A 22,159-nucleotide genomic window follows, 5' to 3' on the forward strand; every position below is an offset into this window, starting at 1 on the left:
GGGTCCTCAGTTTTGATTGAAAATCGTCTCAAATTTGCCATGGCGGTGATGAGAAAGGTTCAACGTTAGCCACAAACCCCACCTCCCTGTTGGTCCCTTTCTCTCCGCTCTCTTTCCCCATCCGCTGACTCAGCCTGTCAGTGGGCGGGTCTTTCATCCTGTCACTCAGTGCTGCTCCTGCTTCGTGATTAGTTTCTCTCTTCCACGCTGGTAGGCGGTGCCATCGGATCCACATGGAGGCAGTTGGGTATCTCTGTGCCCGTTAGTCTATTCCATCCTCCAGTGGCGACGCTCCAGACACGCTGGACCAACTTGGAAATACTGCAGCTGGACTAAGAAAAATATGCTCTGAATACTTGCTTATTTTAACAATACTTTTATTGCTTAATCCATATTTTTTCAATAGCAGTGGGGAAGAAAACCTTTCATTTGCGTGTAAAAGTCTCTTGTCATTTCATTCTTAATTAACTGGAGAGGAGAGCGCTGAATGACAGTGTTACTGATGTTTTCCTTGCATTTTAGATGGACTTTGACCTCTTCTTAGCAATCACATTTACCTGTGACAATTTAACTGATTTACAAGTTAAACTGGCATAATTTATGGGAATATTTAGATTATTGGATTTTTTTTCCTTGGGGAACTTTGCGCTTTCCTGGAGATAACTATTCTTTTTTATGCGTAAAATCTTTTTGTTTGGGTCATTTTAAGAAACAGAGACCCGTTAGCGGACACTTTGCTATCTTGTGCAAGTGAAACGGGTTTGATGGAAACATGACCAAAGCCGTAACTGGGCCGGTTATCCTGCACACCCTATGCCTGCTCCCGCTCCTGCTACTTCACGTCTCACCGGTGTGTCTGTCTGCGCAGCACGGACATCCAGCGCGCTACTTCGGCCAGATAGCCGAGAACTCTCCAGCTGGGACGCCAGTGGAAGGGGTGGTAATTTCTGTCACAGCTGCAAACTGCCCCGGTGCGAACCTCACTGCCAGCTTGAAGGGAGATTACGCGTCAGATTTCAGACTTGTTCACTACCGCGGGCATCGGGTCCATCGAGGGCAATTATGTTTGGTCTCCGCAAAAGCACTGGACCGGGAGTTTATAGCTATGTACGAACTGATGGTGGAGCTGCCAACTCGGTGTATGAGGAGACGAGCCATCGTCCAGATTGAGGTGTCCGACAAGAACGACAACATCCCTCGGTTTACCAGCGGGAACAAGACGATTGAAGTAGATGAGTTAACGCCGCCCGGAACCGAGCTGGCTCGCTTTGACGCAAAGGACGGTGACGCGGAGAGCAATGGACATGTCACTTTTTACGCATCACCGGACTTGTACCTGCTCCACGTGGATCCACAAAACGGACAAGTGAGCCTAGCAGGATCTCTCGCTGGATTCAGCCAGGTGACTTTGCGCCTTTACGTGAAGGACGGAGGAGATGTAGCACTGATAGGTGAGCCGGTGTTCTTGCGCATCAACGTCCGCCGGTCCAACAGAGCGCGACGGATGCCGCGGGCTCTGTCCGAGGAGTTGACCTACACAGTTACCGTTCCGGACCACGTCAGAGTTGGCGACCTTGTGTTCACAGTTCCCGACCAGAGGTTCGATCAACGGTGGTTTGAAGTGATATCCGAAGCCGACTCACCAGTCCAGATCGAGCGGGATTCGGGGCGTTTGTACCTGGCGCGCAGTCTGCGAGAGCCCGCCGAGGTGGTGGTGAAGATTCAGAACCTCCGAGGTAAGAAAATAGTGGTTTTCTTTTCGTGCGTAAAAGCGCAAAGAAAGCCAGACTTACCTGAAGATTGTCAGGCTTAGGAGGCTGATGTCTACCTTTGAATGTTGAAGTACACGTGGTACTCAAAGTGTATTTTATTTATTTATTGGCTATAGCCACATCTCTCTTTTTTAAAATTTAAAAGTAGGGCCAGGAGTCAGCAAGGTAAAACCAAAGTTAGTAATCGTAATGTGGAGGAACAATCCTGTGAACCTTTTTTTAAAGTACCTTTTCTAACAGTTTCAGCAATAATTTCTCCCTAAAATTATTGCTGAATTTTCCTTTCAGAATTGAGTGGTGCTCATTCATTTAGAGAAGTTTGCGCGCGTGCTTTTGTATGTTTTGGCGTTTTTCCATCTGAGTTTAAATCGACCTCAACGGTCACTTTCCACTCTTTCATTCATTCCTTACAACACTCCACACGGCACTGCCAAGTGTGTGTTTCTTGTGTGTGCGTGTGAAAGTCTGTGCGAGTAAGATACACAGAGTGAGATTACTGTTGCCAGTAATTTGTTAAAGGACAAACAGAAATGAGAGCGAGGTGAGGCAGAGTATATACAAGTCAACACACTTCACACAGCGATTTTACTTTTTTTAACTTTTAAAATACAGTTACCACACACACACTCACACACACACACACGCACGCACGCACACACACACACACACACACACACACATGTGTTGATAGTTCTCCAAAAGGAAAAAACTGGACTGCAGCTGATTATTTAAATGGCAAACAGCACTTGACAAAAGTACAGAATTTGTTTTGCTTTGCATACTAGCCTTTTTAACACCACCTTTATTAGTTTGGATTCACAAGGGTTACACAGCCTGAACATAAAATATTTATATATCCATGATTTCCAGAAGACTAATCCAATCTGCCATTTCTGTGGTGAAGGTTGGATTGTGATATGTAGCAATAACGACCTGGTTAAAGGACAGCTTTTCAAACCATATTCACGTGGTCGTATGTGTGCCACTCTTTCATCATACATTGCCATGGTTAAAAAAAGATTTATATATAAGCTTAGAGGCAAAAACTTGTTTAAAATAAGCTATGCCTTGCAGGGTTTTGTCTCTTTTCCTGCAACTACAATGAGCTTACAAGCTTATTTCGGTTGTAGCACTCTTTAGGTCAAATTTGCCTCTAGGTTTTACACAATTATGTGTTTTCACGCCCAAGTGCACTGTGTTAAAATTTACGTAAAATAAGTTTTGTCTTTATAAGTATTGCCATAGTTTGAGTAATAACTCAGGAAATTACAGAAAGATCAAAGAACTATTTAAAGGAGTTTAACAAACTACAAAAAAGAAAGACATTTATTCTAATTTACAGTAAGCAATGAATATCAGCGTTTAAAAAGAACATGCTTTCTACCTAAAGACCAGTTCTTACTTAGGAGTCTTCAAAAATCTGAAGTAAGCAAAGTCAAAACTTGGACAAATTAAAGCTGTATAGCCTAAGAAATTCTACTTAGGCTTTAGGTGAAATATGGATGAATTGACCCTTAACAAAACTCACCCAATCCCAGCAATCTGTCAGTCACAATCTCCCCACCCTCAAAGACGTAAACTTCTCACATCTGGTGCTACACTCAATTAAACCAAGAAATATTTAAAAATAGCATTAAATCTGCTGGTTAACATATTACGAGTCTGAAATGTGTTAGTGTCTTGCAGCTCTGATGTGTTTGACAGGATGAAATGACATCCAGATGCCAATGTGCTCACCCTACTTTGCAAAGTCAATGTTTAATCAAAAGACTAAACTCTTCACATCTGGATGGTGGTGGTTGTGCTGGCAACTCGGTGTCCTGGTCAGATCTGGCTAATCAGTTGATACAAACTGCATCTCCGATGTTTATTTGTAGAAATTAGTTGTGTTTGCTCACCTGGAGATCTCCCAGGTCTGAACACACAAGTCAAAACAGATCCAGAACCTCAGACAGGAAGCAGTGTTTGTGTTAAAGCAGACTGCCGAGCTCAGGTTGGCTCTGGTTTGTGACTGCAGAGAAAGAGTGTGTGATTTGGTCGACACGGCATTGAGTGTGTTATAAACTGGCTGGCTGATTGAGGCAAACTGCCTTTCATCGGCTGTGGTTGCGATTTTGATCTGTGGGAATGAGGTCTGGGCAACAGCAGCGGTCTGGTGGAGGCAGTGCATTCGTCTTTGATTGGTCAGCTGGCTAAGCAGATGCTGTTTGTGTAGTTTAAATAGTTTGCAGTTGGAAGTTCCTGACTAATGCTGGTCAAACAAGAAACATAACCTCTGGATCTGCAGATGAGTCCTTTCTTTTTCCCTGAAATCATCAAGTTTACATCCAAATTATTCATTTAAATTTTTTTTTTTACAATGATTCATCAATCAGTAGTATTTTTTTAGTTGAATGGATCAGTTACTTTTAGTCAGGCAGGATTTCTGACTAAAATGTGTAACAAGGACCTGAAAAATTAACTTGCTTTAGTTTATCTCCAAAAGTTGATTCTGTTCATCTGGACGTAGCGTTTTGTGGGAGAAACGTTTCGTCACTCATCCAAGTGACTTCTTCAGTCTCAGCTGACTGCAGGTTTCCCCAAACCTTATAAACAGTACATTTGCATAATGACTGAAACCAGCCCACTGAAGGAACAATGGGCTGTGAGGTCAGTTCCTTAATCATAATTATGCAAATTCTCATGACCATTGATCAACAATCACTGACCAAAACCCACTGATCAAAGAACACTGATCAATGGCCATGAGTACCATTCACAGAGAGCTGGGGAATGGCTGCAATCACAGCATTGTAAGATGGTGAAAGATGTACCCTTAGGCCCCCTCCTCGATTCAGAGATGGTCTTTCCCTTTTCACGTAAATGGCCTCCTTGACTCCGCGCTCAAACCAGCGTTCTTCCCTGTCCAGGATGTGTACATCCTCATCATTGAAAGAGTGTCCACTGGCCTGTAGGTGTAAATAGACTGCAGAGTCCTGGCCTGACGAGGTAGCTCTTCTGTGTTGTGCCATCCGCTTCGCCAGAGGTTGTTTGGTTTCCCCGATGTATAAATCCTGGCAATCCTCCTGGCACTTAACAGCGTACACTATGTTACTCTGTTTGTGTCGGGGGACCCGATCCTTGGGGTGGACCAGTTTTTGGCGCAGCGTATTTTGGGGTTTAAAAGCCACAGAGAACCGGTGTTTAGAAAAAATGCGTCTCAACTGTTCCGATACTCCAGACACATATGGGATCACTACAGGTTTTCACCTGGGCAGCGGTTGTCCTTCTCTCCTGGATCGGCTGGAGCTTTCTTTAGGTGTCTTTCCAGCTTTGACAAAAGTCCAGCTGGGATAACCACATTTACTCAGGGCCTTCTTGATGTGCTGTTCTTCTGCCTCCCTGGCCGCTGTGTCAGTGGGGATGGTGTTCGCTCTGTGTTGTAGCGTCCTGATGACACCCAGTTTGTGCTCCAGTGGATGATGAGAGTCAAACCTTAGATACTGATCCGTATGTGTAGGTTTACGGTACACATCAGCTTTTAGATGTCCCCCATTACTGATGGAAATCTCACAGTCTAAGAAGGCTAACCTGCCACTTTTCATATCCTCCCTGGTGAATTTAATGTGTCGGTCCACCAAGTTAATGTGATCCGTGAAATGTAGTACGTCCTGAGATTTGATTTTCACCCAGGTGTCATCCACATATCTGAACCAATGGCTTGGTGGTGTTCCAGGGTAGGATAGCAAAGCCCTCTTTTCCACTTCTTCCATGTACAAATTGGCCACGATGGGTGAAACTGGGGAGCCAATGGCACACCCATGTTTCTGCCTGTAGAACTGACCCTTGTATGTGAAGTAGGTGGAATGAAGACACAGTTCCAAAAGCATGATGAGGATGTACACATCCTGGACAGGGAAGAACGCTGGTTTGAGCGCGGAGTCAAGGAGGCCATTTACGTGAAAAGGGAAAGACCATCTCTGAATCGAGGAGGGGGCCTAAGGGTACATCTTTCACCATCTTACAATGCTGTGATTGCAGCCATTCCCCAACTCTCTGTGAATGGTACTCATGGCCATTGATCAGTGTTCTTTGATCAGTGGGTTTTGGTCAGTGATTGTTGATCAATGGTCATGGGAATTTGCATAATTATGATTAAGGAACTGACCTCACAGCCCATTGTTCCTTCAGTGGGCTGGTTTCAGTCATTATGCAAATGTACTGTTTATAAGGTTTGGGGAAACCTGCAGTCAGCTGAGACTGAAGAAGTCACTTGGATGAGTGACGAAACGTTTCTCCCACAAAACGCTACGTCCAGATGAACAGAATCAACTTTTGGAGATTTACTTTCCTGGATGATTGAGAATGCATCAAGACGTTGCTTTAGTTTAGAAACTCAAAGAAAATCAAGTTCAGAATTTGCAGATTGTAAAAAAAAAGACGGAAGATGTGAATCACAATTCTTGCAGTCCCACGCTCTCCTCACTGCCTGTATATAATAAATTACACACAGATGTCAAGGTGTATGTACCCCCCCACCACACGCACACACACACAAACACAGACACGCACTGGTCTCTCTTACTGCTTGGTACGATGTCCATCACTGCAGATAGCGGTGACTACTGAGTCTGCTTTATCCTTGACTGTTTATAAATCTAAACACATGATAACAGCTGTCTTTGTTTTGTTACATGTGTCGTGGCCATGACTTTAGTAACTGAACAAATTTCCTCTATGTAGGCGAAAAAGAGAGCAACGGAGTAAATAATTTTGTGGTGAGGTGAAAGCTGGTAAATCTGGCAATTTTTAGCCAACAGTCTTATACATAACACATCTTTAGGTCTAAACAACAGAACAGAACCAATGCCTATGACTTCCACTTGTGACACTTGTACATAAATAATGTCTTCAATGTGAGCATTTGCAGATTTAAAGATAAGAAAAAAGCGATGATGATGATTTTTAAATATTTATTGTTTTCGGTGATTGTTTAGTTAAGGTTTAAGCACAGGTTAGGTTTGGGCCTTGAAAACAATCTATTCTTCTATTTATTTTCTGAACTCCACTGAAAAGACCACAAGAAGCTAGCAATAAAAATCAGTCATTCTAACCCCCTCCATAGCCAGTATACCCAGTATTGTCGTGTTTTGGTGAAGTTGTTTTGAGTTTTTGTAAATTATTACTATCAGGAATTGACTAGGACACAAAAATATCCCAGATGTTTGATCAAAGGTTGTTTTAGTAGAGGAAAATACAAGCTCTACAGGGCTATGTCATGTTATGTCAGCTGGATTCAGCTGGCATGTTTTCAAAGAATTTTGTATCAATCTGTAGCATTCTTCTACACTTTTATTGAAAATCTTGCCTTTGAGGTCTTTTTTCACTTTCACTTTCATATCAATGCTTTACACGACACATACTGCAAGGTCTTATGTTTAAACTTAATAAAGATAAAGGTATGTCAGTAAAACTACTTGTCATTATTAAGAGAAAGAGCCCATATAGATGTAGCGCAGACTATCAGTTTATAGTTGTACATGCTGATCAATTCAACCATTAGTTTTTAGCTATTTAAGTCATTTTCCATTATATTGGTTAGCTATTTATCTGCCACTTTTCTGTGACCACTTTTCAATTCAATTTTATTTACAGTATATACACTGAAAAAAGGCCATGTTGGATTTACTTAATTCAATAGTGGACATTGGTTGCACACAACTGTTTTGCTTTGGCAGAAACTTAAACAACTGAGTTAAATCAACACAACTTATTCATATTCAATAAACCTGTGCATTTTGTGTTGATAAAACGCGATTGAAACATGTTTAGATGAAGTAAGGTGAGCTCTTGGAATATTTTAATCCTTCGCAATTTTGTCTTTTTTATTTCAGCACTATTCAATGACTTTTAGCCCAGTACTACTTGGTAACTTAAATACTACATGTTGTCTTCATATTACATAATGTTCAACAAATTCTAGAGTCTGGTTAACATAAGAATTGAATGGATCTACAACAACTACCGTCCTCCTATCTTTATCCTGGTTGCAGGGGGGCTGGGGCATAACCCTGAAGTGATAGGGTAGGCAGGGTACACCCTGGACAGCTCACCAGTCTATCACATAGAGACAAACAACCATTTGCACTCACATTCACAGATAATTTAGAATCACAAATTAACCTAACTCAGCTCTAACAACTGCATGACTTTTAACTGTGAGAGGAAACCAGACTACCCAAAGAGAAACCAGTGCAAACTACACTGAAAAAAAGGCCATGTTGGATTTACTTGATTCAATAGTGGACATTGGTTGCACACAAATGTTTTGCTTTGGCAGAAACTTAGACAAATGAGTTAAATCAACACAACTTATTCATATTCAACAAACCTGTGCATTTTGTGTTCAGAAAACGCAATTGAAACGTGTTTAGATGAAGTAAGTTGAGCTCTTGGAATATTCTAATGCTTCACAATTTTGTCATTTTATTTCAACACTATTCAATAACTTTGACCCCAGTACTACTTGGTCACTTAAATACTACATGTTGTCTTCATATTACATAATGTTCAACAAAGTCTAGAGTCAGGTTACCATAAAACTTGAACGGATCTACAACAACTACCATCCTTATCCTGGTTGCAGGGGGATAACCCTGAAGTGATAGGTTACACCCTGTACAGCTCACCAATCTATCACATAGAGACAAACAACCACACACACCAGATTGTGGATTTGAATCCAGGACCTTCTTACTGGGAGGCGACAGCACTAACCACCATGCCACCAATCTAGGTTTATCAGAAGTGGGAAAGCTATGATTTTAATGCTTGATGCAGAATTTTCTTTACGTTTTTGTCCTTGACAGGTTATACCACAATAAAAAGCAATAACATACACATGGTGTGTGTGTAGTTGTCTGCCTCTTATAACTCCAGTGATTTTCCTGCAGTGTGAAATCTCATGTAATCTTGTTAATTTCATGAGTCCAGCAACTAACCACTCTTACTAGATTGTATCTTGTCATCTCAACAAGAACAAATTAAGTTGTTGAATTTTGTACAGATCCTACATGATTTAATTACGTTCAAGATAGAAACATGACATTTTTGTGTTCAAATTAAAAGGTAGACTTTTTTAATGTAACAACCACCCAATTTACTTCTTTTCGGTATACCAAAAAAAGTAGAGGCAGCTGCTCAAATTGACTGAGATGGATGCCTTCCTCAAACCACGATCCAAAGCGTGCGAGACTGAAATCCTGGATTTAACATTGCTATATTATTGACTTATTTCACTCGAACATGATATGAAAAATTTAATGTACCCGCTCTGCATATTATGTAGTTTCTACACTATATAGTTACAGTTAACTTTAAAGCATGAGGCATTTATGTTAAATACACGCAAGATGCTTACATAAATCCAAGAGCTGGCCAATCCTTTTTTTCAGTGTAGCCAGATTGTGGATTTGAACCCAGGACCTTCTTGCTGTGAGGTAACAGCACTTGACAGGTTAAACCACAATAAACAGCGATAGCATGCACGTGGTGTGTGTGTAGTTGTCTGCCTCTTATAACTCCAGTGATTTTCCTGAAGCTTGAAATCTTATGTGATCTTGTGAATTTCATGAGTCCAGCAACAAACCACTCTTACTAGATTTTATCATGTCATCTCAACAAGAACAAATTAAGTTGTTGAATTTCATATAGATCCTACATGATTTGGTTACGTTCAAGATAGAAACATGACATTTTTGTGTTCAAATTACAAGGTAGACTTTTTTATGTAACAATCACCCAATTTACTTTTTTCGGTATACTGAAAAAAGTAGAGACGGCTGCTTGACTTGACTGAGATGGATGCCTTCCTCAAACCACGATCCAAAGCGCGTGAGACTGAAATCCTGTGCAGTGTCACAAGATTTAACATTGCTATATTATTGACTTACTTCACTCGAACATGATATGAACAATTTAATCTACCCTCTCTGCATATCATGTAGTTTCTACACTATATAGTTACACTTAACTTTAAAGCATGAGGCAACTGTGTTAAATACACGCAAGATGCTTACATAAATCCAAGAGATGGCCAATCCCTTTTTTTTCAGTGTAGCGCCAACAATAACAGTCGCCTCAAGGTGACCCAACAATAAGACAACCCTACAATCAAACAAGCCTAAATGAGCAAGCAGTTGGTAGTGGTGGAAAGAAAAAACTCCCTTTTAACAAGAAGAAATTTTCAATAGAACCAGGCTCAGGCTCATTTTTTTTTTTCAAATTTTCCAAGCAGCTTCTCATTCTTTAAAAATACCCCACTTATTGGAATTTATTATTGGTTATTCAATAAGAATACTGGGGGCTGGATTCAGACGTCATAAAATGTTGTCAAATTTTGGAAAAACAAGCATACTTAAGCACGAAACAGTGAACATGTGAAGTAATCAAATGTGAACACAGCAAGAAAACCAACTGAAATTAGTGACTATGACTCAGACAAACTTCCCAGAGTGCATAGCCTCTACTTTTTTAACTGTCTCATTAACTGTAATAAATGTGTTTATTTGCATATTTAAATGAGAAAATCTTTCCTGTTGGCTGCAATTAATGCAGCTGCCTTCACACCGATGGGCCTGTTCCCTCATTAAGCTGCAGCTCTACTGTTGTTAACTGTTATTAAATGTTTTAGCCAAAGTGTGTTTGTGTGGTGGTCACACACACACACACACACACACACACACACACACACATACACACATACACACATACACAGATACACATTGTTTCTCAAACATGGTCCTGGTCTGTTAGGATTTTCTACAGATTTTCTGTGCTTGGCAACCCTGAGGTGACAAACATACACACACTCATACACACCTATACACACACAACTCACACACACACACACACACTCTTTTTTTCCCCCCTTCTGTTTATTCTATTGTCTTTATTTCTGGATTTAGCCCGAGGCCGGAAGCAACCTGCCACAGTGCCACATGTTTGTGTGAATGTGTGTTTTGTAAGACACCAAACACTATGGGACTGTGTGTCCTCGAGGCTGCTGAGCATCAGAGTGATTGTGTGTTTGTCAGTGCCACATACATTGATCACAGTAGTCTCGATATCCGTGTGTATTTGTTGGTATTTTAGTGTGTGTGTGTGTGTGTGTCTGTGTCTGTGTCTAAAGTGCTGGAGGATAAATTACTGTGACCACATGCTGAAGCTCCCCAGAATGACCTTTTTAAAAGGCAACAAAGCAGCAACACACATAAATAATGGACTGGATTCACCATATTGAACATTTTTACAGTTTGTAATTGCACAAATACTGAAGCTTTATGCATTCAAATATTTGAAAATAGATTATTGATTCCAAAATCCATCAGTTTTTAGCTCAAATGTGTTATATTCAGTTTTACTTTTGGGATGAATTTTGCCAATATAACAATGATGCTAATGTCAGTTTTAGTACGTGCAAATTGTATTCAGAATGCTTGAAGCTAAAATGGTTCCTTAATTCTTAGCATTCATTAGCTTCAGTCCTGTCAGCATTCTAGCTGTATGAAAACAAGAATATAACCTGCTTTTAAGGCTATAAATCATCATCATTATATATCGTGGCTGTAATAAAACTTGTAATCTCAGTGGATAACTACATGGACCATAGACTGTTTTTTCTTTTCCGTTCCTCTTTGTCTGTCTCCATTCCACCTTTCCATCACTCTTCCTCCCCATTGTTTCTGTTTCTCTGTGTTGTCCTAATAGCTTATTGACAGCCAATCAGCTGTACCCTCGGGCAAGACTGCTCACCAATCACCAAGTAGGACAAGGTCATTTCATCTTGACTGCACCAATAAATACACACCCAGTGTAGCAATGTGGAACAAATGCATATACAGTATGGAACTTTATTCATTTATTTTTTATTACATAAAGTTCTTCAAACTGTTTTGTTGTTTCAGAGACATTTTGATGGTTGTAATTTAGAGCAAATTCTGTCAATATACATTTTAGAAAGCTCTGTGCTAACCTAGGGGTCAGTAAGTTAAACCCAGTGCAGAAGTACCTTAAAGTGCAATACCGCTGAAGGCTGCTAGTTTATGATTTCAAAGCGTCACTGGCTCCAAAAGCGTCGACTTCGCTTACAGCACACCGAATCAATATTTTCCACACGTCATTATGATGTCGTTAGCTAAAATGAATGCTTCCTACCAGTGTCCTGGTGGCCTCAGGAAAATAATTCTGTCAATAAGTAGATATTTGGCTTCAATGTACCATCCAGCAACATGTCACAGGGTTCTTTTGACTGAAAATTCAACTCAAAAACTCTGAGAAGGCCAGCCTGCTGCTTGACAACCAAGATGGCTGTGTTTTTACAAATTAGTTTTCACTGTCAGCTTCTCTCAGAACTGAACAAAATGGATCAACTAGCAAACATTTTGAAGCTTTTTTTATTGTACGTGATACTGAACTGAATATACATAATAATTACAGATTTTCCTTGTAAAGCATTCTTATTCCGATTGTCAGTATCTTTCAAACTAAATAAGACAACCTATCAGTAGGGATTTGGAGCACTTCATAGTGTAGTGCAGTCCCACTACATATGTAAACCACCCCAGGAAATCCTCACATACACATTTATCATACCTCTATTGCCCAGACTAGATTTAGTGCATATCCACTGTATCAAAGCACAGTACATACTAACGTATGTTCTCTGTCCAATACACACTCACACACACACACACACATACACTAATAGAGCCAAGTATCAGATCTTGAGAAACTTTCATCTGGGTTAATTAATAACATACTTCAGAGGACAGACACACACACACACACACACACACACACACACACACACACACACACGCTGCAGGCTTGATCGCCACTTTGCTCCACTCAGGGTAACACAGGAGACGTGACATACTGAGGACCACACACACACACACACACACACACACACACACACACACACACACACACACACACACACACACACACACACATTCACGCTATCCCTCTCTTTTTTGCTGTTATCCACTCAACTCTCCTTTGCCATTCTACAGCTCTTTCTTTGACCTTTAACATTTCTGTTGCTGATCCATCATGCATAACCTCATTTGAAAACTTTTTGGAAACAGTTGGGTTCAGAGTTAAAGAGAATGTGTGTAGCAGGAAAAAAGTGACCTCTTTTGCCCATCCAGCATATACTAAATGTATGAGACAGTAATTTTTCATCAAAAAAAGGATGCAAATGCATATAAAACAGAGTCTGGGATGAAAACAGGAGAAAACAGTTTCCTACCCCACCCCAAAATATGTCTTGCATAACTGGTACTTCATATTTCGCGTTTTCTGTCCAGTACATAAAACAACCTACCAGTGGGGCCCAAAAGACGAATCCTTCTGTCAACATGAGTGTAAGATTTGTAGTTCAAAGTATGGCATCTTGACAAAACTAAAATATTTGGAGAAATATTTACCCCTGAGAAAATTCTTGAGCATTAGTTATTGGGAAATTAAAGCTCTTGTACCTCAGTTTGAATAAATAGGGCTGGTAGGGAAGCTTGATGTTTGTAAGCGTTGGTCGACAGATGTTTTTTCTAAGAAAATAAGACCATAACACTCAGTAATAACGACAAGACTTGTTCAGATGAAGCTTCGGCGTGTGAGCAAGGATTATATAACAGAAGTGAACAGAGACGTCTTTTCTCCCCGGTTTAGTCGAGCTGCTCTTCTCGCCGTCCTGCACCGACACACAGTGATAATACAAACTGACTTCCTCCTCCCCCCTGTCTCCGTCTCTTGCCCTGCTGAGGGATGGAGGGATGAATGAAGGGATAGAGAGGAGTAATCTGCAGTCAGACTCACACTTCCCCTTCAGTAACTGAACGGCAGTGTTTACTTCAGAAAACATCAAAAAACAACACTCTATCTGTGAACCTACACACACACAAACTAAAACACACATGCAAACAACTGGACAGTGACCTCAGCTGTGTGTATATGTTGGTAGCATGTATATGTTGCACATCTGTCTTCTCCATGTTAGCTTACTCCCCCAATGCAAACTCACGCACACACACATACGCACACCCTCGGGGTTGTTACACATCATTGTTTGTTCATGTGTGTGTGCTGACGTGTCCCTGCTAATTGCCTCTCATCACTTTCGGCTGATGCTGTTCTCTTACAGCTCAGGAGGGAAACAGACGGGGGGATTGATAATGAGATGGATGGCGCTGCTAGTGTGGCTGAAAATTCATAGGGTATAAATTAACAGAATCCAACAGCTACTGAGCAAGTTGATAATCAGCCTGAATCCTGCCGTATCTGTTGCAACTTAAGACCATGTTACCTGATGAATGACCTATCATGCAAAATCAATTAGAAAGTAAAACTATGCAATGACTATTAAGAACAGAAGTCACTGTGTGTTGGTAGATGGATCTGTGGCATCTGTGTATGCTTTGAGTTCATTTACCTTTAAAGGTACACAGCGAGTTTTTTGTTTGTTTGTTAATTTAATAGAAAAAAATAATGTTGTGTTCATAAATGTACACTGATTAGTGTGTAATTACATCTTCCACCAAACTGATGCTTCCTCATAAACTTAGAATTAATCTCTTAAAAATACACAGGAACGAGTGATGGTCTGTGGAAGCCGCCATCTTGCCGCCATCTTGACTACAGTGGCTACAGTGCTATTTAGCCTAATTGCATTTAATGTATGTGGCTAGAGATTGGTCACATATTTAGTATGCCAAAGGTAATGGGAAAAATAACTTTTCATTTGTGTGCAGTCCAGCGTCTGCATTTTCAGACTTAAGATATTTTCATAGTTCATATGTATGTTTTATTATCTGAGAAAGAGTCCCCTTTACCAATTAAGTAAAAACATGAAGAAAAGAGACTATGTGACCAGCATCTGAAAAAAATGTCATCCTTTTCCTCCTCACCTTAAGCCTTATCTCCTGAATTGAAGTCCAGGCTCTAAATGACAACAACAACAGGTGGTTATAAGCTAACATTATGCCAGTGTGAAAGTTTATTTGCCAACAGTGTTAGAGCCACTTCAAATAAAGTTTCACTAATGCTGGCTAACAGCAGCTAACAGAGGATAACAGCAGCTAACAGCGGGGGGAAAGCAGTGTTTACAAACAGAAAATTTTAGGATATCTTCAACAACTCACATCAGTATTGCTGTCATTGGTCAGAAGTGAGCTTCACTGACTCATTAATCGTATCAGAGTCCTTTCACAAATTTTTAAACTTGCTACAGAAGCCTTAACACTAACTGTTAACCCAAATCTTTTTGCATAATTATTGCCATGAGAAGATTTTAGAATATCTGTTGTTGATAAAGAAACCACTAAAGATACCATAAAGACAATTTTAACTGTTAAAAAAAAAGTTTTCCTGTATAAAATATAATAGGGTAAGTGGCACTAGATTTTAAATTTAACTTGATGATGTTGGCTCCCATTAAGGCTGCACCAGTTTTTCTTTTGATAGAACTTACCTATCATCAACCATATGTCAAAGAAGCACTGTTTCCTCCTCTATCTGCATAAGTAAACTGAAAGCGATATCTACAAAGTAGCGAGAGAAGTCACTCAGCATGGAAGTGGTGAGGGAAACTTTTTAGAGTGATGAACTGTAGACTTCAATGATGTGTCAGTTTTATCCAGCAGCAGTTTATGACCTTTACTGATCCCCGCAGCATGAAGAATCACGTTTAAAACCTTAGTGTCTCCAGAGTCCTGGTCTGTCCATCAATCTTCAGCATGACACTCCTCCTCGCTTTGTCCTCCTCATCTTCGTCTCCCTCGGGCTCTTATTCCTCTCACCCCTCATGGTTGACCCCAGGGGAGATGGTTTCTCTGTCCGCTTTTTGGCTCACTCTTCCTCCGCTTCAAGTCAAGGTCGCTGTGGCGATTAAAAGTATACTCTCCACTCAGCGCCTTATCAGCACTGAACTCGTCTCTTTAGGGGATCGGGGAAGAAGACAGAAAGGAAATGGTAAGGCCTCTTCTTACCACTACTACTGTCATTTATATAGTATTCTATTTTTATTCTATTCTGTACAGTTGTGTACTGTATTTATTCTTATTTTATTTTATTCTAATTGTCCTTCATAACTTTTGCACTGTCCACTTCCTGCTGTGACAAAACAAATTTCCCACGTGTGGGACTAATAAAGGTTATCTTATCTTATCTTATCTTATTTCTCTGGGCAACAGAAATTTTTACACATTGCATGGAGCTCTTGGATCTGAAATTTACTCTTTATATAGTATAGTATTATCTACTGTAGATACATATATGCCTAGCTATCTTTCAAGAGGAATGCTTGTTGCTCTCTCTGTAGCCATTGCAATTACTGACAAAGAAAATTACTTTATCAGTAAGACATAGTTATTTTGTAAGTGAGGCATATGGAATTTGTCCATGTTAGTAATTTTAAATATGTGAACATAAAATCAAGAAATTATGCCCTCAAATGTAAAGACCACACTCTTTAGAGGATAAAAAAAAACTGCCATAGAAAAAGACTTAATTTTTTTCAAACAACCAAACAAATAGTTACTCTGGAGGATGCAGCAGCAGCAGCAGCAACAGCAGTTCAACTGTGCTTTAGGAAGAAGAAGGGATTTAATTATGGCTTCATCTGCACACACGAACACACACACGCACACACATGTTGCTTACTTGCTGCTTATCACCTCTCGCTAAGCCATGGGAGAGAAGATATTGAGGACATTCAACATTTTCAGGAGGCAGTTTCGTTTCCAGCAGCAAAAGCAGGATTTTTCTGCGGGTCTAAGCAAGAATTGCCGTGAACTTCCTGTCACCCCCTCCCTCCCTTCACCCTTTACATCTAATGTTTGAGAAGCTTCTCCCCTCATTATTGTACTGTTAATAAAAATGTGTAGCAAATACGGTCATAGATTTACACACGCAGGAGGTATTATTACATCTGTAGTTTAGACATTTAGCTCACACTTTGCACCTGGAGGTAAAACAAGTGGCAGCATTTCACTGATGGTGAAGAAGACAAAGAAACTACTATTTTTATTGAAATAAGGCAGATTGGCAGAAAATAACTAATAAGCTGGTCTGTTTATAAATAAGAGCGCAAATGTTTAATCCCCATTAATTTTACAGTGAAAATGATACACCATCATTAAGCTCAGATGGACCTTTAAACATCATGGGGAGCCGCAATAACATTTTGGCCTTCATAGTGCTCACAGCAGAAGGTGTTTTCCACAATGTTCATATCATATATCCTCTGATGTTCCAGTCTGACCAGTCCATCTGCCACACACACACACGCACACATTCAATGCCAGCTGTCACACAGCAGTCCCATGGCACCTGACCCACATGGCCACATATTTATACACACACATAAACATGCTGCAAATTAACGTAAAAGAAATCACTTGCACTGACACATCCACTCTGAGCAGTGAAGGAAGTTTGTGTGATGATAAAGTCAAGGCGTCCATGCCTCATGTCCATTAAGTTTGTGCAAAAGACTTCTAAATTTCACTAATATGTTATTATTAATGAAATTCTTCACTGATAATAAGACTATTAAGAATTTCACTAATGGGTTAGTAAACAATTCCTCCAGTTGCTGCATCATCACCCCAACAAAATTGCAAATAGCAGTTTTCCATGAGCTGTGTCCGAGACAGATCCACTCTTGGTACCCTTTAGATACATCAACTTATATTTTTTTGAGTGTTAAGTGGGAAGCCAAATGTACAAAATATATTTAGAAAAAAATATTAAATTGAAGATTAAATTGATCTGCACCAGGATTCTTGATCATAGCAACATTGTTAAAAAAAATCCCAATAGTAAACTGTCCCACTTTAACCCTCCTCTCCTTCCTATGTCCCAGTCTAAACATCAAACTGGTCCTCACAGAGATACAAGTAGAAGGCACACGCATACATGTGTGACCTACTGGCCTGACAAATGAAGCTCCACTAATTAAAAACACTCTCAAAGTTAGATGTAGCATGGCAATCAACCTGAGCAGCGCGCTCACAAACATACACTACAGGAACAACAGAGGGCTAAACTTTATACGGTTGGCACATGCCGCTTCAGGGATGACAACACAAGTCTAGATGTCCATCGCCTCACACACATACATACCCACACACACACACAGACACACACACCTCTTCAGTGCAGGGTTAGTAATCCAATATGAAGCAGGTTAGGGTTTGAAACACCTCGGCCTCAAATCAGCTCTGACAGGACGGCCGCCACTCGCTCCCTCACACCCCGAGGGGTCCGCCACAGTGTGTGTGTGAGTGTGTCAACGTGCCAACCAGTCCGGGTAACACCTAGCTGAGCCGTGTTTGTGTTTTATCTTTTCATGCACGTTTTCTGTGCTCAGTGACCCTGTTCTTGTGACTCTGTTAGATCTTATTGTGTTTTATGTGTGTGCTTATTTGTATTTATGTGTGTGCATATATATGAATTTTATTTTATTTTATTTTTTGGTAATGTGCTATGTTTTGAACAGTAGCTATTTGGCTGAAATATCATTAATATTATTATTATTATTATTATTCAGTTGTTGCTTATCATTAGTACTAAAATACTCAGAATATTTGATTCCTATGGGTAAGGAATTCTAAATAATAACTAAATTTTCTTAAATTTGATAAAATGTAACTGAAAGTTGAAGGAATGCATTTGATAGATGCTGCAGAAGAATATTAAATAGCAAAGTGCATGCATTTATAGCTATTCGTTTCTATGGCGTGAACTTTTGAATAACATTTAATCTGTTGCCATGTTGACACTTCTGTCAACATCTTAATTAGTGGTAACATATATATTAACACTTTTTTGAGCACAGGCTTCTTGAATCATCTGTTTTCTACAATTAACTGTACAGAAAGCCATCGTTCGCCGAATTATTTCATTTTATTTCAGTTATTTTAACCCTGGAGCCTATAGAGATTGAATCGCTTTTTAAGCCAGCTAGTGGCCATATAAAGAACTACCACTTCTGTCACCTCAGCATTAGCTTTGTTTGTAAAACCCTTATCTTGTCTTTTGCCAATATCTTATACTAACCCTTATAAATGTGCAATCATTTCTTCTGATGTTAATGGATATATTCATTTTACCCTTTAAATTCCACAGAAAGTCTTGATATTATACTGGACTTGATAATGCTGCAACTTAATTTTGATATATAAAAAGCAGATGGCATGGTGGTTAGCACTGTTGCCGCACAGCAAGAAAGTCCTGAGTTCAATTCCGCCATTCCACCGGGGTCTTTCTGTGTGGAGTTTGCCTGGGTTCCCTCTTGGTACTCCTGCTTCTTCCCACCATCCAAAGATATGCTGTGGCGATAGGTTAAATGATTAATCTAGTGCCCATAGGTGTGAATGTGATGGCGAATGGTTGTCTGTCTCTGTGTGTTAGACTGGCGACCTGTCTAGGCTGTATCCCGCCTATCACCCTATGTCAGCTGGGATAGGCTCCAGTGCCCCCGTAACCCTGAAAAGGTTAAGCAGAAGTGGATGGATAAAAAGCAGAGGTTTCAAAACTCTAGTATTAATAATAGAAACGTGTACCTCATTGAACTTAATTACCCCTTATTGATCAACACAGTTTATCGCATTGCTGTTCTAATTTCCCTCAAAACTTTATGTAAAACACAAGCAGGTTAAAAATAACACACTTTAATTGCATTTATAAAGTAATTAACTTCAAGTTAATTTTCTTCTGCATAGGTATAATTGATGTGTGCATACTTTCAGTTTACACATAAATATAGGCACCCGAAGAGATAAACGCTGAACAGAAATAAAATATATTAAGAGACAGGGAGGACATTTCTGAAACAGAAATGTAGAAAAACAACATTCATGCATGCGCTCACATTCCGATGCACACTCCCCGCTGAACACTGGTGTGCTGAAGGTGTGAGGACATTTCTATCTACACGCCTGCTGACTTATTGATGCCACTTGTCAAATATAAATGCATCACTGTGATCCAGCAGAGCCATAGAGAGACAGAGAAGAAGAAACATTTTACAAAACAGAAGAAGAGAGGATGTTTCTCTGTTAGTTTTCCCCTCTGGAGCTTGTTGGTTTTTCTGTCTGATGTTTAGGGAGTTGGAGGATGAAGATGAGGAGGAGGAGGAAGAGGAGGAGGTGGATTTCAAAGTGGCTTCCAGGCTGGAGAGTGTTTTACTGAAGATATGCAGCGGCCATTTTGTTGTCTTCTTTGTTGAGTTTTTTAGCCCTTCGGGGCAGCGATGGTGAACCAGTTCGTCACACACACTCTGGTTGTAGAGTGTGGTGTAAAACAGGAAGAGTTTGTTTCATGAGTGTTGTTCAAATTTTGAACTATGCATATTTTTATGCTTTAATATTGATTAGCAAGCACAGAGTGGGCTGGTATGATTTGTTTTGAGAAATCTGAAATATGACATGTCGCATATGTATGTAGATTTTTTAATTGATTTGATAGTATGCAAATGAAATTGTACAGAAAAAAAAACAGAGATTCATGTGATTTGACATTTAGATTTCAGTCGTGGCTGTCTTGTGTCAGCTTGCAGAGTTAAACAGAAACCAAATAAACAAAAATATATATTTTTCTGGATTTTTAAATCACATGGAATTTCCATTTTCCATCACTGCAGTAAGAGTAACTTTGGTTTATAGTTAAATAAGCTTAAACATTGCAGCCTTTTGGTATGAGAGCTATATAATACCCATGAGCCCTGGGGTCATGTTAAGAAGTCAGTCTGAGGTGTAAATCAGCGCTGTAGCAAATTCAGTGTGCCTCATTTTCAAAGCAAATACAAGTGCAGTGGTTTCATTTCATTATTAGTGGTAAATAAAAAAATAAAAAAATAAATTTAAACCTGAGTAATTGGATACTTCAAGATGAAATAGCGCCTCGTGGTCTTTTTGGCTCCATTCAGTTAATTTGTATGTGCACAGGCTTGACTCTTAATTAAAGAAGCAGATTTTTTCCAACACCTTGCTGTATTTAGCCAGGAAAGTTTTATGTCAATCAAAGAGCTGCCAGTCAATTACATTATATCAGCAAGGAATGAACAGGATTTGCATAATGACAATTTACTGATCCCATGGTTTGACCTGAAAAGACACATTGATCAGTTATTCAGCAGAAAAGGATGCAGCTGTTCTCGTTACAGGGCAGGCAAAGAGATGGGCAGATACACAGAGAGATTCATATTATATGTAATCATAGCATCCAGTCATTAATCGTATGGAATACATTGATGGTTAGTTTTTATTGATTACTCCTTTATTATTAGAGTTTACCTGTACCTCCAAAAGCAGGAGAGAACACAGAGCTGAGTGACTGAATGAGGTAAGCTCTTAAAGCCAAACAGTCCAAACATCATTCATTTTGCTAAATAGTCCAGACAAATACTTGGAAACTGTTCTTCTTGGCAGATTACGCAGTAACTCAGTGAATGATGACAAAAAGTAATTTAGCCTTTTTCAGAAGTTAATAACATAATTCATTTTCTGATTTGATTTGTCAAACAGAAAGAAAAACCTTAAACAAGAGCTTCAAAATTGGTATTTTTAGATTGTTTTTTTTTTAATGCGTGTAGGTGACTTGTTCCTGTACACTTTGTTGGCAAACTTGCTCCCTCAAATTGCCCCCTGAGGGATAAATAAGGCATTCTGAATTGAATTTCACTGAATTTAATGTGTAGCTGGCCTCACACAGCTGAGTGTTCATGGAGCGGAGGTGTAGTTTGTTCTGCATGAGCAGGCTGCAGGTGTGTTGATGAGTTTTAGGAGCTAAAACAAACAGCCGGCGGCTCTGTCATCACTGCGATGCTGGAAACCCTGAACTTGCTTCACTTTGTTTAATGAGACGTGAAGAAACTTAGTTCTCTGCATTAAAGTGTGTTTCTTCATGTGTCTGTGTGTGCGGGGGGGTGGGGGTTTGGGGGAAAGGGGGTCTTATATTTTAACAGAAACAGTTCTGATGAAAGATGCCATGGTGGGGTCCTGTAGCTGAAACACCATCTCATCAGCCGCTGTTTATTATTCTGTAAGAAGCTTCATTAAACTTAACCCACGTGGTAATAGTTTTAAAGACAGAAAAAAAGAAAATGAAAACAAACAAGGTTAATAATAATGGAATAACAAGGGATGTAAACATGCTTTATGACGTAGAAGGAATACCAAAATTAATAGATAAAACGAAAAGAAGATGTAGTTTTTTTTACAGTCACCTCTCTTTTGTTGTTCTGCTAAAAGTGTATAAAGCAGGTGAGTGAATTCCTGTGTGTCAGCTGCAATAAACGTCTCTCTCCAGTAGCACCAGGGTGACGCAGCTCTGTCAACGCACCC

General features: G+C 39.8%; 1 protein-coding gene across 1 annotated transcript in view; it reads left to right on the forward strand.

Annotated features, from left to right (window-relative positions):
- The first annotated feature begins 288 nt into the window (after positions 1 to 288).
- si:dkey-22o22.2 (neural-cadherin) overlaps positions 289 to 22,159 on the forward strand; it is a 147,031-nt gene continuing 125,160 nt past the window's right edge. The window contains exon 1 of the mRNA XM_063485101.1: positions 289 to 1,736. Coding sequence (XP_063341171.1) covers positions 773 to 1,736 — 964 coding nt within the window. The 5' untranslated portion in view covers positions 289 to 772. The remainder of the gene's footprint in view (positions 1,737 to 22,159) is intronic.

The sequence above is a fragment of the Pelmatolapia mariae genome, linkage group LG10_11 (genome assembly GCF_036321145.2).
Source record: "Pelmatolapia mariae isolate MD_Pm_ZW linkage group LG10_11, Pm_UMD_F_2, whole genome shotgun sequence".
Lineage (NCBI taxonomy): Eukaryota > Metazoa > Chordata > Actinopteri > Cichliformes > Cichlidae > Pelmatolapia > Pelmatolapia mariae.